Source organism: Beta vulgaris, chromosome 9 (assembly GCF_026745355.1).
Source record: "Beta vulgaris subsp. vulgaris cultivar EL10 chromosome 9, EL10.2, whole genome shotgun sequence".
NCBI lineage: Eukaryota > Viridiplantae > Streptophyta > Magnoliopsida > Caryophyllales > Amaranthaceae > Beta > Beta vulgaris.
Genome location: NC_079210.1, coordinates 2,145,876 through 2,162,695, shown reverse-complemented (window position 1 = coordinate 2,162,695; position 16,820 = coordinate 2,145,876). Strand labels below are relative to the sequence as shown.

General features: G+C 38.1%; 1 protein-coding gene across 1 annotated transcript; it reads left to right on the top strand.

Annotated features, from left to right (window-relative positions):
- The first annotated feature begins 14,348 nt into the window (after positions 1-14,348).
- LOC104902620 (organic cation/carnitine transporter 2) lies at positions 14,349-15,938 on the top strand. Its single transcript, XM_010690455.3, has one exon. The coding sequence runs from the start codon at positions 14,349-14,351 to the stop codon at positions 15,936-15,938; it is 1,590 nt and encodes a 529-aa protein (XP_010688757.2).
- Positions 15,939-16,820: the final 882 nt, after the last annotated feature.

Here is a 16,820-nt window from a genome sequence, read left to right as displayed (position 1 = left end):
GTTAAGATTTTTCTTCTGTGTTTGGTTGTTAGCAATTAATATGGCTTCACCTCCTTCTTTCAAAGAGGTGCTATTAAATAACCCTAATCCTATTGTCATATCTTCTGATTCTGAGGTGCTTGGTCTGAATTCTGAGGTTCCTCCTCCTTCTACTCTTCCCTCCTCCTCATTCCCTACTCAAGATACTACTGGCCCTGTGTCTAGCTTAGACCCCCCTCCCCTCCTGTTTTCCCAGAGTCTCTTATTTTAGATGACCTACCCCAGGTCAAACAAGATATTGCCGAGCTCTCTCGTTCCTGTTTATTTGGCAAAATGCTCTCTGCTCCCCTTGATATTCGTACTATTAAGGCCCGTACTAAATCTGACTGGAAATTTGTGAAAGGTGATGTTGATCACCTTGAAATGGGTAATGGCTGGATTCTCCTCAGATTTGCTAATCCTCAGGATCTGGCATTGGTCTGGTCTCTTCGTCCCTGGCACATCCAAGGGGACCTACTGGTCCTCCAACCTTGGAAGCCCTCTTTTGACCCTTATATTGAAGAAATTCAATGGGTTACTTATGGGTAAGGATCCCTCGTCTCCCTACTGATTGTTAAATTTGATTCTGTGCCAATTTACTTGCTGCTATGATATTGGGGCCCTTATAAAACTTGATCAAAGCTCTTTATTAAGGAACAAAATTCGTTTTGCTCTGCAGTGTTCGTGTTAATATCCAAGCTCCACTATTGGAATTTGCTGAAGTATGTCGTGTTGGTGATTTGGTTCATGGCTATGTCATTTACTATGAAGATTTTTCTGTGGGTTGTTCATTTTGTGGTGAAATAGCTCATGTCATTGATGTTTGTCCTCTGTTACATACCCCTAAAAAAGAGTTCACTGTGCAACTTTTGAAGAATCCTAAACAAAAAGAACTTGTTATGTCTTTGGCTAAGGCTACGGGCAAGAACTGCATGACTCCACTGCAAAGCAAGAGTGGTCCATGCTAAGTCTAAACATGTCTTTAAAGCCTCTTCTACTCCCCCTTCTATTGGTGCTAAGTCTGGTTCTAAGTTTGGTTCTGCTGGTCTACTTCCTACCCCTACTGGGAGAGGAATTGTGTTTAAAGAATCTCCCTTTTGCCTAATGATGCTGCTGCTATCCCCCTCCCCTGTGTATGGAAAAGTAAAGGTAAGCTTATTGTGGCCCACCCAGTCATGTCTGATGATCCTCTGATGAATGAGGCGACTATTCTGGCTCCTCTTGTCCCTCTTCGTCATTATGACCAGGTTGTTAAAGAGATTGTAGTAGCGGGCGAGGGCTCTCCTCTGTGCTCTCATGCTGTCCAGCCAGTGCTTCCTCCTCCTGATGTGGAGACACCTTTATCTAGGTTGATTCCCCAGGTGGGGGCAGGTGTCTGATAGCTCTCCTCTCTATGATGATCATGGTGATAACACCTTCCTGCTTGATAATGCTGCTGCTGATAATGTGGGAGTTGGATGGCTTTGCTGAAAGTTCATTCCACTCTCTCCACTCTGATAGTTCTATTGTGCGTCATATTGAGCAGATGGGGATGGACCCCTCTCGTCCTGTTATTCTCTCTTCTCAGTCTGGTTCCATGCGGCGAAGGGATGAAGACATGGAGTGTGATGATGCTTCCTCCGCCCTGAAGAGGAAAAGAAACTAATTTGTAGCCCCTCCCCCCTGATTATGTTGGTTGTAATAATTAATTATGTCAATTGCTTTTTGGAACATTCGTGGTGCTAGTCAAAAAAATGCACTACCAGAGGTGAAGGACTTTTGTAGACATTCCCGTATTAGTGTGATGATGCTGTGTGAAGTCAAGACCCAATCCCCTCCCTCTAGTAGCACTGCCCAGCAGTTGGGTTTTCACCATTTTGATTTTATTCCAACGCAAGGTTTTGCGGGGGGAATCTGGCTTTTTTGGAAAGATTGTAATCTCAATCCATTTCGGTTATCAGTAATCTTAAAGTCTAGTCGTTTTATGGTCTGTAATTATCATTCTCTCTCGCATGATTTTATCTTTGCTATCATATTTATATATGCTCCTGCTAGACAAGACCAAAAATCTGAATTTTGGGAAGAACTTGTTTTGTACATAAACTCATTAACCACCCCTTTTGTCGTGTTGGGTGATTTTAATGAAATAGGATGTGCCCAAGATAAATTAGGAGGGGCTAGATTTTCATCTTCAGAACTTTATTTTATCCTCCTTCTTTTCGCAAGCCCAATGTGCTAAATTCCTTTTCTAGGTTCCCGTTTTACTGGCGAAAAAAGGAAGGGGGGAGAATAATATTTATGAATTTAGACAGAGCAACTGCGAGCATCTCTTGGTTGGCCCAGTTCCCCCAAGCTAGAGTACGCCACCATAATTTCACCTCTTCAGATCATTGCTATGTCTCGCTTGAGTTCGAGTGCTTAAACCGCGCTAAGGCCTTCCCTTTTAGATTTGATAAATTGTGGTGTTCCCGAAAGGACTATGATATAAAGAAATCGTGGTGTTCTCATTTTGAAGGATCTCACATGTTTAGATTAGTAAATAAGTGCAAACTTTTAAAGACAAATTCTAAAAAGTGGAACCTAACCCAATTTGGTAACTCATCTCGTCAAATTCGTACCGTAGACCGTAAATTAGAGGACATCAATCAGCTATTCTCAATGACCAGCTTAATATTCAACTTCTTAAAAAACAAGATTTGCTATTACTTAAACTAGTAAATTATTGGCCTTTAACCATGAATTTTGGAAACAAAAAGTAAGAACTTACCTTACCCAAGGGATGCTACACTAGTTATTACCATGCTCATGCATCTATAAGGCGTAATCTAACCAAATCTCGGAATTTGTCTCTCAAGATAACATTTTTTATGACATCCCGCTCGATTACTAGCGCTATCACCACGAATTCCCAGCGTTTTCTCTCTAATCCGGATTGCTCCTTCGATAGCCAGTCGGATTTTAGTCTTATTTCGCCCCTATTATCAGAGGAGGATAATCTCTTCCTTTGTGCTCCTCCATCAGGGAGGAGATTAAGGGTGCTACGTTTGATTTAGCTCCGATAAATCTCCCCCCTGATGGCTTCCCTCCGGGTTTTTTCCAAAAGTACTGGACGCTTGTTGGCAATTCAGTCATCCAGCGTTCAAGCTTTTTTCCATTCGGGTAACTTCTTAAGGAGATCAATATACCTCTTTGGCTTTAATTCCAAAGTTGACAATCCTACCTCGGCTAACCATTTCAGACCCATTAGTTTGTGCTCCACTATTTACAAAATTATCTCCAAAGTTCTTACTCGCAGGCTTAAGGTTGTTATGGGAAAATTGATTCATCCTCTTCAAGGTGCGTTTGTGCCTGAACGGTTGATTCAAGATAATATTTTGTTAGCTCATGAGGTGTTTCACTCCTTCCGGCGGAAGGGGGTCAAATCAGGGTGGTTAGCCATTAAACTAGATATGGAGAAAGCCTATGATAGACTTGAATGGCCTTTTATTCTTACTATGCTTCGCAAATTAGGCTTTTCGGAAAGGTGGGTGGCGTGGGTTTCCGAGTGTATCTCTACAGCTTCTTTCTCAGTTCTTGTTAACGGAATCCCGGGTGACTCTTTCCAGTCGTCCAGAGGGATCAGACAAGGGGATCCTCTCTCCCCGTACTTGTTTATTCTCTGCGCGGAACTTCTAGCTCGTCAGTTAGCGCAAGCCTCCTCCGATTCAAGTAAATTAGTGGGTGTCCATGTTGGGAAATCTGGAATGCGGATCCCTTTCCTAACCTTTGCTGATGACACCATGATTTTTGCTAAGGCTTCTAATGAAAGTTGCTCTTTTATTCGCTCTATATTGGATAAATATTGTGCTATGTCTGGCCAGCTAGTGAATTATCACAAGTCGTCTTTTCAAGTTTCTAAGAATGTTGATCCGGCTTCCAAAAGTTCATTTTCTCAAATTTTGGGTATGCAGAAAGTTAATGATCTGGGAGAATACCTGGGATGCCCTATTATTTCTTCTAGGGTGACCAAAGAGACTTTCGGTAGTGTATCGGTAAAAGTGACAAATCAACTTCCTAAATGGAAAGCTAACTCTCTTTCTCAAGCTGGGCGGTCGGTCTTAATTCAAGCCAATCTTGCCACCAAGGCCAATTATTTAATGCAGAGTTTCCTTCTTCCGAAACCGATCCTTACCTCTTTGGATAAGTCTTATCGGAACTTTTTCTGGAATAAGGATAGTTTGAGTACGTCCCCAATCTCATTGGGTGGGATAGGATTTGTAAGCCAAAGTGCTTTGGTGGCATTGGCCTTCGGAAGGCGGAAGTTAATAATATGGCGCTGCAGCTTAAACTTCTCTGGAAGCTGCTTAAGGACAATAATAGTTTCTGGGTTAAGCTGGTTCATAAAAAATATGTTAAAAATAGCAATCTGTTGTCTCACCAGCCGTCGGTTTTGGCTTCGTGGCAGTGGAAGCGTCTCATGAGTCTGCGCCCTTTGTTTAGGAAAGGGCTGCGGTGGCAGGTGGGCAATGGCTGTAAGATTAATTTCTGGTTCGATAATTGGGTCTTTCAACACCCAATTGCAGATCTGGTTAGCCCTGTTGCTGGTTCTTTTCATATGAAGGTGTGTGAATTTATTTCCCAGGGGGGAATATGGAATATTGCTAAGCTAGCTGTCTTCCTTCCTTCGCATTTGGTCTCCCAAGTTTCTGAGTTATTTCTCCCTTCTGAAGAGCTGGAAGATGAATTAATCTGGGGCCTCTCGCCAGATGGTGATTACTCGGTTAAATCAGGTGCTTTGTTAGTCCAAGGTTTGGTAGGGAGTGATGTTCCTAAGGTCTCTTTTTCCTGGATTTGGAAGCTCAATGTCCCTCCCAAGGTCCGTAATTTCCTTTGGAAGGCGTGCAATGATGGTATTCCTACTAAGTCTCGTCTGGAAAAAAGCCATGTTTTTACTCCCCAGGAGTGTGTGTTCTGCAATTTTCATTCTGAGTCGATTACTCATCTTTGCTTTCTATGTCCGTTCACTGTTGACGCATTTTCTATCCTTCATCATCTTCACGGGTGGCCGAGTTTCCCTTTTCATCTTTTTTCGAATAGTGATTCCTCTTTCTTAGACGCTCTTTTGCTCTGTCAGAATTCCTTGCCTTCCCTGGTTGTTGAGAGATTTGCCATTGGATGGTGGTTTATTTGGTTTTTTCGTAATAACTTAATTTTTCGTGATGAAGCTATCTCTCATAGGCAGGCGGCTATTGCTATTGCTAAGTTTGTGGCTAATTGGTTTGGTTCAATGGACAGTGCTTCCTCCCCTCTGGTTAATCCTTCCTCCTCCTCTCGGGGATGTCGTAAAGTGAGGTCTGGGCCCAAGTCCTTCTGGTCTCCGCCGCCTGTCAACTTTTTTAAGCTAAATTTTGATGGTTCCCGTCTTAGCACTGGTCATTCTGCTTGTGGTTTTGTGATTCGGAATGCGCAGGGGGATGTTGTGCTCGCTGGTGCCCTAGCGTTAGGGGATTCGGTCTCCATTCTTCAGGCTGAAGCTTGGGGGCTCTAGTCGGTATTCGTGGTGCTCTCGCGCAAGGTATTTCCCATCTCCAAGTTGAGGGAGACAACTCCTCGGTTATTAATGCTGTATCGAAAGCTTGGCCTTCGCCTTGGGAGATTCGCAATATCTTGTGTGATGTTGAGAAGAAGCTACCTCAGTTTGCTTCCTTTTCGTGTTCCCATGTTTTCCGAGAAGCTAACCGAGCTGCGGACTTTATGGCTCATAGGGGTCACTCTTGCTCTTCCCTCTTATATTCTTTTCCTCCCTATGATGTTGACTTTTCCCTTATCATCCGAAAGGATGTTTTAGGTTGGCCCCCTGATTGAAGGGGGTCTGCTTAAGTTTTCTTTCCTTATTAAAAAAAAAAAAAAAAAAGAAGATTTTATTTTGAAATGGTTTTTTTGGAGTTTCAATTTGCGAATTAGCTTTTTAGAATCATTCTTTCACATTTCAAATCCTTTATTATATACTTCTTCCGTTTCAAAATTATATACAATACTCCTTTTATTTAATAAATTCATTATACTTCCTATATTCTTTTTCTATTGTAACAATGAGATTTTTACACTATTCACTCACCACCATTATCTCTTATGACTTTTACGTAAGGAAAAATATAGTCATATGAGATCTTGTTATATTCGTCCCGACTCCCGATTTATACTTTCAAAATATCTAATTTGTATATTTTTACTAAAAAGTAATTAAAGATATAATTAATAGTTAAAGTTGTGCGTTGGCAACCGTACGTGAACACTCTATTATTGCAATATAAAAAGAACGACCGAACAGGGATAGTATTAACTAAGCACACTTGTAGATGCACAACTTTGACCATCAATAACTTCAATTTTATATTATTAAAAATATCATTGTGAAAATATACATTGAGATTGACCCAACAACAATTAAAAGAATGACATTTATCTTTATAAAATAGTAATTAAAAACGGTAAAGTTGATATCCAAATAGTGTCAAAAGTTAATATAATGCATCTATTAAGAAACGAAAGAAGTATAATATTGTCCGGATTTAGGGCCTTTAATCCGGACTAAGTATACAACATTACAACGGATTATCCAATCATCGGGTGTACATTCATGCAGGGGCTAGGGATAGGGGGTATAGCGAGGAAGATTATACGTTGTGGTGATCGATTTAGGAAGCAGTGGCGGACCTAGAAAATTTCAGCCGCAGGACGGATAGAGTGAGGACATCTAGCGAGGAAGACACATTGTGGGGAGGAATGCGCGGCTTAGAGCAGCTTTTATCGTATTCGACACGAGGTTTAGCACTAATATCCATAATAATCACGTATCGCTGCATGTTCTCAAAATCGGAAATGATAGCAGACATGCAGTAGTTAACAATTCTACTCGATCGGAAAATTCGAAGTTTCCAACGAAGATCTGGAACAATGACTCAAGCTTAATTATTTACATCCAAGTTGATAAGATAATGATTTGCATGTTATTATAGAAATCGGAAATGATGAGTAGGGAAAAAGTGGGCTGTGCTAACTTTTTTGGGTTTTATGACTATATTATACTATATGATATCGACTATTGAGCAATGTGACGTACGATTTACCTAGGTTCTTTCACTATTTTGTTTGGATAATAATGTTTACTTGGCAAAAGTTGCCTCCATAAGGACATGAAAACTAGTTACATACATCACTATTTCACTATTTCACTATTGAATACATGCATGTCACATCTATCCTAGCTCATTCATCTTTTTTTGCTTCAGCCCTAGCAGAAATAAATATTTGTTGTAGTATATGTCAATAAATTCTCACCAACACCAAAGTAGCTAGTGGTTTTTAAGCTTTTACAACAAAAGAGAATAAGTAAAATATCTTCTATAGTTCTATATATGAAGTCATGTTAACATATTTATAAATGAGAAAGTAATTGCATATTTAAAGTAGAGTTTGCAAAATATTACCCAACTCGCTAATTTGATCTGAACACAACTCATTTATAATAGGTTGGGTCAAAATTTTCAACCCGTTTAATTAAATGGGTCGATCTGATCCAACCCGTTTAATTAAATGGGTTGAGTCACATTGAAAATTTCGACCCGATTTTTAACTCGTTTAACACATTTATGAAAACAATCTAAAACCCTAACTCATTTCATAGTTAAAAAAAGTTGGGCTAAACCTAAAACCCTAAGTTAAAAAGTAAAAGGCCCTAACTGATTGTAGTTAATGTTGAACAATTGATTATGGAGTTGTAATGGTGTTGATTCTGAACACCAATTAGGTTGAGTTGATTTTGAACAATATCTAGCATATGGGTATGTAATGGCTTAACGCTAATGGCTGCCTACTGCTGCTTTGTAACCTAGTTTTTGTTGTTTTACTTTTTTTTTTTCTGGAAAAAATACGAAAAAGAATTAAACGGGTCGACCTGAAGGTTGACCCATTTATCATAAGGTTTGTTGGAGTTAAGGCTTGGAAAAGCCTTGGCTTCTTTTGTTGCTTGTCCCACATTGCTTGTGGGAGGGAATGTCTCCTTGTTTATATATTCCTTCCTTCCTTCCTACTATTGAGTTGGTACTTGAGATACTTTTGTGGTTGGATGTCATGGTTGGTTTAATTTGGGCTTGCTATCACACACACGAGCGCGCGCGCGCCGTCCGAACCGGGCCATGGGCTTTGGGCACTAGTAGAATAAATGATATTTGCTGCGGTAATATTGCTGCGGTTTTACCTATACGCAGCAATATAACACGCAAAAAAAAAAAAAAAAAACAGAAATTGACAATATTGCTGCGGTTCCCGCCCAAAACCGCAGCAATATTGTCTAACGGATACTTTTTAAAATAAAGTGGGGATTTGAACAACTAATATTGCTGCGGTTTCCACGTAGGAAATATATTGCTGCGGTCCTAAGTGGAAACCGCAGCAATATTAGGCTCCCCATATTATTTAATGGTATTTAAGATGGCACCTCTCTCACTAAACCCTAAAGAAATCGCTCACATCTCTCACCCTCCTCTCACGCCTCCCTCTCTCCTCTCTCTCTCTCTCTCTCCTCAAACTCACGCATCTCCCTCCTCTCCTCTCCTCTCACGCATCACTCCCTCCTCTCTCTCTCCTCTCACGCATCTCTCTTTCCCCTCTCAGATTTAACCACCCACCACATCAGTTTCACGCCTCCCGTCGTTGTTCCGTTCCGGCGAAACCACATCTGCGTCGTTCCAGTTCGTTCGTCGGTCGTGCGGCGTTCGTTCTAGAAACCGCCGTTTCACTTCGTTCTACTCGCGTTCATTCGTCGTTCTACTCGGCCGTCGTTCTCAAACTCGGCCGTCGTTCTCAAACTCGACCGTCGTTCATTCGTCGTTCATTTGTCGTTCTACTCGGCCGTCGTTCTCAAACTCGGTTGAGACGCGAGCCACGATCGAGATACGATTTTTTTTATTTTCTTTCGAAATCCATTTGGTTCGTTCGAACCATGATTTTTTTTTTCGTTTTTTTTTCATTCTTTTTAGATCTGTTTGTGATGTTTGGTTTTAGGATTTTTTTTCATTTTTTATTGTAACTCCAACCCTCATAAGAGCGGTGGAGATGATTAGCTGCTGCTTGAGTGCAATCTCGTTAAGAGTTATTATGGAACATCTGTTTGTTTTTTTTTTTTTTTCCGTTTTTTAAAATCAGTTTTTAATTTTTTGTTTTTATTATAATTTTTGTAATTAGTCTAAGTTGTACTAGTTTTTTATTTTTAAATATTAATAAGATCCATGTCATTTTATTTCCGGTTTGTTTGCGAATTTGTTGGATAGTGGATGAGTTAGTGGTATGATTTTAATCTTTCAAATTTAATTGTAAAATTACAAAATTTTTTTTTTTTTTTTACCTGGCAAGGACATATTGCTGCGGTTTTGGCAAAAAAACCGCAGCAGTTGTACATTTTTAATTAAGAAAATTATATTGTTGCGGTTTAAAACGCAGCAATATAATAATTGCCTATTGCTGAACACCAAAACCGCAGCAATATGCCACTTTTTAACCGCAACAAATATCATTTATTCTACTAGTGGGGCTTTGGGGAATAAAATTAACTTAACTAAAATTTTGGACCCGGGACTGCGCGCTTGTGACCGTTAGAATTCTGTAACATCTTGACCGTTACAGAATTGATGGCAATCCCTTGTGATCCGCCCATTTATTGCCGTCCGTTTTTGGCCTGATTTTCTCCTATAAAATCAGTGCCTTCTGATCAGTTAAGGACACACAAAACAACAAACACTCTCTTCCTTCTCTTCTCTTCTTTCTTCTTTTCTTCTCATGGGTTTTGTGCTTTTCTCCAAAGCTTAGTCTGCTAGTGGTGGCAGTCTACGCTACTGTGTTAACCTTGGGGAACGTTTCGGCCAAGATCGATTACCACCGTTGTCGGGCCGTAATTGCTTTCAAGTCAGTGGTCTCCTACCAAGACACAGTCTTGAAATTCTATCTCTTCTCTGTCATTGCGAACTGTCTGTTCTAACAAGGTTGAGTTGGGTTGTAATTCCCAACCCGCTTAAGTTAACATGCCGGGTTGGGTCAAGGGATTCTCAACTCGTTAACCCGCCAACCCAACTTGATCTTGACCAACCCGACCCATTGTCAGCATAATCTAAAGTTTAGACTGTACATTTCAATCACAGAGACGACACATTCTATATAGCCCAATATTTCCTTTTTTTCAATACTTACAATATTTTTTATTTTAAAAAGTTATATATTACTTGCAACGTTGACAATTTTAACAATTTATGTTTTCTTTCTCTCTCCTAGCACATGATTTTCTTTTTCTCATCACTATCTCGCTCCTTTCTTTAATTCTTGTGGATTTTCAACATTACAAGTAGAGGTGTTATACAATTTATATAATCTAAACATAAACTACGCAGTTTTAATTCAAAGTTATGATAAAATACCGTAAATAATGGAGGTTCAGTGAAACAATATGAAACAAGATCTGTTTCTCTCGACAATGCTCCGTGCTTCGTCCCTTCTCAAATGCATCTCTTTATATACATCTTCCATTCTTTAATTTCTTAATTGCAATATATATTTTTTACGGACTTCAATACAAATTATGATTATTCAGATTGCTAATTAGGTATAACCAAAATTTATAAATTAAAAAGACGAATCTAACAATGTATCACTTGATAATTAATATTGATTACATTTGGATATATATATACGATTAAAATTTTTCTAAATTTAATCTTTAAAAATTTATGTTGCAATTTTTTTTTTAAAAAGGAATAATTTTTTATATGTTTTTTTTGTTATTTTTGGGTGGAGGCATTGGTTGATTTAGTCTATTGGAAGCACTACGGACAAAATCATATATGAATGACTCCGCAATGCACTTGCTGATGGCTAATATACGTACTAATTGCCGTGAGACCTGAAAACATCTAAATGGATCAATTGCAGCACGTAGTATCAAGAAATACCACCAAAGTATAAATCCACGCAGCCCACTAAGCTAATAAAAAAAACATTATCAATGGCCGTCGTGGAATCCTTGGCAAAAGCAGCATGTATGATTAATTACACATTCGTCTCTAAATTAAAAAACTCGCAACTTAATAAGAACTAATTCTTCCTTATCACGAATAAAAACAATAAAAACTTTACCATAGCTGGGAAACTTAGCGCCACAGTTCAACAAAGAAGTCCATCGTCGAAAAAGCCTCAAATAATTTTTACTTGTCAGGTTTTCAATGTCAGATACCTTAATAAAAATTTCTTTTCGCAAAGACAAACGAGCTAAACAGTCCAGCATATTAATCATTTCCGTACTTTGTTTTCACCTAATTTTCGTATTAGGATTTTGTTTAAACTATTTAAACATTATTAGCCGTCATTAGAAGACAACTTTCATCTTAATAATAATATTTAAGAGTTGAACTCCTTTCTGGTGGATTACGGATTTTTTTACAGATTTATCGCTTGTAAATCTGTCTGTTCGTTTTAAGAATTGCGTTCGCTTTTCCTTTGATAATTCCGAATGCATCATTAAAAAAAAATTATTCCCATCGATGCCCTGAGGAAGAACCTAGCACCAAATTTCTAAAACATCAACCCATCAAAATACATGATCATGCATGTATCCCACCAAACAACATAACTACAACTAATAAAATGACCTCATTAATTCCAATAGACATTAAGAAGGATTAACGTAACCGATTATGAACACTAACTTTATATGTTAATTATCTCTTAATTATAAACATAGTGTCATTGCATCAAGAAATAATAACAAGGACCAAGTAGGTACATCATGATGTCACAAAGCAATGTTAATCCTTGCTTTCCAAGTGCCATAAACGGTAACACATATGAAAGCACAACGAATTTGTTTCCTGAATGTGGAGCGCCTCTACTAGCACTTTCTCCACTCATTATCAAGGATGCAACTTACTCTCTAGGGCCACAAATAAATGTATACATGTATACTAATTTCTTCGTCTGTACAAATATATTAAAAGGCGTGCGAAAGGAAGCTTATGTGACATGTGGCACTCTCCTCAAATTTTCTATGCAAATGTCTTATGTCTATGTGTACTCATTACTTAAAAAAATGTAAGTGCAAGGTATGGAACATGTGACCTTTGAAATGAAAAGTAAGAGCTTAATCATCAATACACTATGATTTTGTTGTCAAATGTTTCAAATAAAATATGATGAAGTCTTCTAATAATAATAATACTTAACTAAAAAGACTTAAATAAGTATATATACATCTGATCTCTAACACTCTTATTACGTAACTTACAAGAGAAAATTGATGTCATATTATCTTACCACAATTCCTTTTAAGGTGTTTTCAAACTCAAACCATTCAATTTATTTTACTTATCACGTCGTGTCGTGAATTTTTCAATTTCTTAATGGACAAAAAATATTAAAAGTAGCAAAATAAATTATAAAATTTTAAAATAATAACATATTTGTTTATTGTAATTGAACCGAGCCATCGCTCGGGAAAAAAAAACAACTAGTTTCTCACTATAAAATGTTCATCATTTCGTTTCATTTCAATCTTTCTAAGAAAACTCGATGGTCATAATATCTTTACAATCTCACAACAAAAAATAATATCTTAACAATCTATTCTACCTAGCTATTTCGATGGAAATAATCAAGGCAACTGTAATCAAGATATACGGATTCAACTCAATGCTAGTATTCCTAATCTAGTAGCTATTGAAGCACCACCTTTAAAACAAATAAGAGTATAAAGCCTAATTAATAAATGAGATTGTGGGAAAATTTTATATTTTTAATACTCATGGCTAAATACTACTTATAGGGAGATATGACCAACAGTGAGGGTCAATCCAGCCCATCCAGTCCAACCCACCTCGTAGGCTGTGTGGGTCGGGCCTGCAAAAAGCCCGATCCAGCCCAGCTCGAACCGTGAATTTGATGGGTGTGTCGTGGGCCAGATTTCTTGTGCCCAACCCACTATAGTTCGTTACTAAAACCGTCCAACCCGAACCACGGAAATTGGTCCAGCCCGGTCCATGAATTGGACGAGCCCAGTCCAAGTAAATATTGAACCAAATTGTGTATATTATAATCAAATTGTATATATTTTAATCAAATTGCATATATTATAATTCAATCAAATTTTAAAATAATGAAATTATTCATTAATGTTAATAATTGTATATATTTTAATTTATTTAAAGATTTAATTTAACAATAATGAATAGTTTCAATGATTAAATAATTTTGAAAAAAAAAATCCTATGCCAGCCCGCCATCCCGATCAAGCCCACTAGACCCACGAACTGCTAGAACCGCTTCCTGAACTGTGAAAACTGGTAACAGACCGGTGTGGGCTAAGATTTTTAAGCCCGCGGACCAGCCCGTCCAAACCATGAATTTCACAGTCCGATTCTAGGCCGTAAAATTGCAGCCCAACCCGCTACGGCCCACGGTTCGGTCCGCCCAACCCGCACTAGTGGCCATCACTACTTATAGGTATAGATAAAGTTCTGGTTTTTTAACCTCCTCACGAGACAATTTAACACTAAAGTAGTATTCCACAATTTCTCATGATCAAAATGTGTCAAAACCAACATATAAAGGTCCTATACAACCAAGGGAACTTCATGTCTTCTAGAGTAACCTGAAAGGCCTGGAATCACCACAAATTATAACATATCGTTCAACTAGGCACAACTGCACAAGTGTAATGTAAACGGATCACAAAAATTAAATTTGGCCTGATATAGAACACCTATTGAGTATTTTAATATTATCTCACTAAGTGACTTAGCTCTTTTTACTTGACAAGGAAACTAGTTATAATGATTCAATTCAATACGAATAATCCTAAAAGTGATACAGAGAACGTACTATTTTAATTTAATTATGGATATTTGTAAATTACTTTTCATAGTGGTTTTAATATCTCCTTGTATGACTGCATGTTTGAATTTGAATAGCTACCCACCTATCGTAGGTGGGTAATATCTCCTTGTATGGGGCTCTATATATATGCGTGCATGATGATGTTTCCTTGCCATTCAGTTTTCAACTAAGGAAATCCATTTCTAAATTTCGTAACAAATTTGAGTGCAATTTATACCAATACCAAATTTATAACTGTTGTGTAAATTCAATATGCTATATAACAGCATCTCTATAACATAAAGAGTGTTTTTCTTGCTATAACCTAACCATATATCATTTTCTCTTGTTCAACCTTACAAAACAATTTAGCGACTCTATCTTAATTTTTTTTAAGAAGGTACAAAAAAAAATCAGGACACCCTCCTCTCAAGAAAGGTAACGGCGCTATCTATCTGATGGCGCACGAAAGTCCAGCAGCACCTGATCACCAAGAAGAGGTGAAAGTTCTTCCATTCTTAATCTCCGTGGAAGAAATTTTTGAGCAAAGTATTGGACTCTTAACTTTAACTCAAATCCTACAAAGTATCTTCACATCATTATCACCTTTCTTTGAAAGTTTACAAACTTTCATAAGTATATTTACTCACGCTCAACCAACATGGCACTGCACGGGTACTAACAACACCTCATGCGTCGCCAATAAGTCGAACCTATGCAACCTCGCACGGTCCGATTGGGCTTGGGATGGCAGCCGCAACGTGCATACTTCGATCATATCCGAGTGGAATCTCGAGTGTGCTAGCTCGTTCATCACTGGTCTTCCAGCAACTTCCTACTTCGTAGGTTGCTTGTTAGGTGGGTTGGTGCTAGCCACACTAGGTGATTCATCGCTCGGGCGAAAAAATCTCCTATGCATCTCATCCTTGGTGCTGTATGTTGCAGCACTAGCCTCCGCATTTGCTCCCAATATTTGGGTGTACTCCGTGTTTAGGTTCTTGAGTGGTGTTGGTCGCGCGCCTCTTCCTATGTGCGCGATCATTTTGTTCACCGAAAGAGTGTCGAAAAAGTGGCGATCACAAGCAGTAATGCTTGGGTTCATCTCCTCTTCACTAGGACTATTAGTTTTGACGGGTATTAGTTATATATGCAAGGGTTATTCATGGAGAATCCTCTACTTATTGACTTCAATTCCTGGAATTATATTCACCATTTTGGCTTATTTTTTCATGTACGAATCACCAAGATGGCTACTGTTGCAAGGGCGTGAGCGCGATGCCATAGATGTATTGACAAGTCTAGGCAGACATACAAGCTCTCAAATGAGTCTAAGCTTGGAGATGATAGTAAAGTACACGCAACAAAACTTGCGCAATAATACTAGTAATAGTAATAGTAATAGTAATAATCCCTTTGCATCGTACAAGATTTTGATGAGTAAAAGATGGGCTGCAAAACGCCTAATTGTATCAATGTTGCTTGCTTTTGGCATCGGACTCATGTACTTTGGAATGTTCTTGGGTGTCGGAGGCTTAGGATCCGATATCTACTTGACCTCGGTGTACCATGCTCTATTATCTTTGTCCTCTTCATTGCTTGCTTTCCTCTTTTGGATTCCGAGGTGCAATCGTAGGATTTCGTTGCTCGGATTTTGTACACTTAGTGGTGCAATGAGCATGATCCTATCTATCATAGGGAAGGGAAAAGTTGGAGGAGGTCTACTTCTTGGAATGGAGCTTATATCTATGTTTTCTGCATGTATGGCATACAATATGGCTATGATGTACATTGTGGAGCTCTTCCCAACTTGTATAAGAAGTTCTGCCTCATCATTGGTGAGACAAGCGACGAATTTGGGCACGGTTTTGGATCCGATTTTGGTGTTGCTAGGGAGAGGAAACTTGCTATACTCTTATGGGGTGTTTGGGTTAGCAATGCTTCTATGTGGTTTCTTGGTTATTCTCTTGCCAGAGACAAGAAATCAGGTGTTATGTGATACCATGGAGGAACAAGAACTCAGGGACAAGGAGAAAACGGTTAATCTTTAATTGTTTGCGGTAAGATAGTATTGATATCCAGAAAATTTGTAAGATGTGGTTACAAATTAAGTCCTAGATGGTATAACCCAATTAGTATGCACCCATGAATAAGCTTTAAGATATGTCAAGTTTCCATTTCAACTAATCTCAAGAAATATCTATTTTTTGGGTTGTGAGAGGGATGCAAATTCAAGTAGTGCAACCGTACCTTATATGAGAAAAAGTGAAAAACTCTATATTGCTATATGAGTCATTGAAGTGGAACTATTAATAAAAATCTATGTAATAGTATAAAATATAATTAGTTCCTTTAAACTGATTTTTGTGATTAAGTGACAAAGTAGTCCATATCCAACTCAAATACAATCCAATATGAGAAGATGATATAGGATTTTTGCATCATTAATTAAAGATAACTCCTTACCAAACTACCTAACATACCATTAAACTAAGTAAAGCGACAAATAAGCTAATTAATGATCATTCTTCCACAAGGACTAATACTAACTACCAACAAGGGTTAATTAATACAAGTTAGGCCGAAGAAAAAGTTGATCGTTGTCAATTTACCAATTAAAATAAAATAAGCATTTACACAGAAAATAACTAACATATATGATTAACTACGACGAAATTAAGCTGAACAGATTAGGGGAAAGGGATCAACCACTAACAAATTCATGTTTTAGGTAATCAAGGAAATGAAACTTAGAGGAAATATGATTAAGCAACTAATTGAAGTGGTATATACTCTTAAAAATTCCTAATCCCTCTTTCAAAGGTGCATAAAAACTATCTAAATCACACATTATCTCACTTCCATGCATGTTCTCAAATATGAAATGAAGAGATCGATATGAATAATGTCAATCTATAAAACCCTCACTCAAC

What these genes read in the sequence shown, in the direction of transcription:
- LOC104902620 (XM_010690455.3), top strand. Translation starts at nt 14,349, where the DNA reads ATGGCGCACGAAAGTCCAGCAGCACCTGATCACCAAGAAGAGGTGAAA.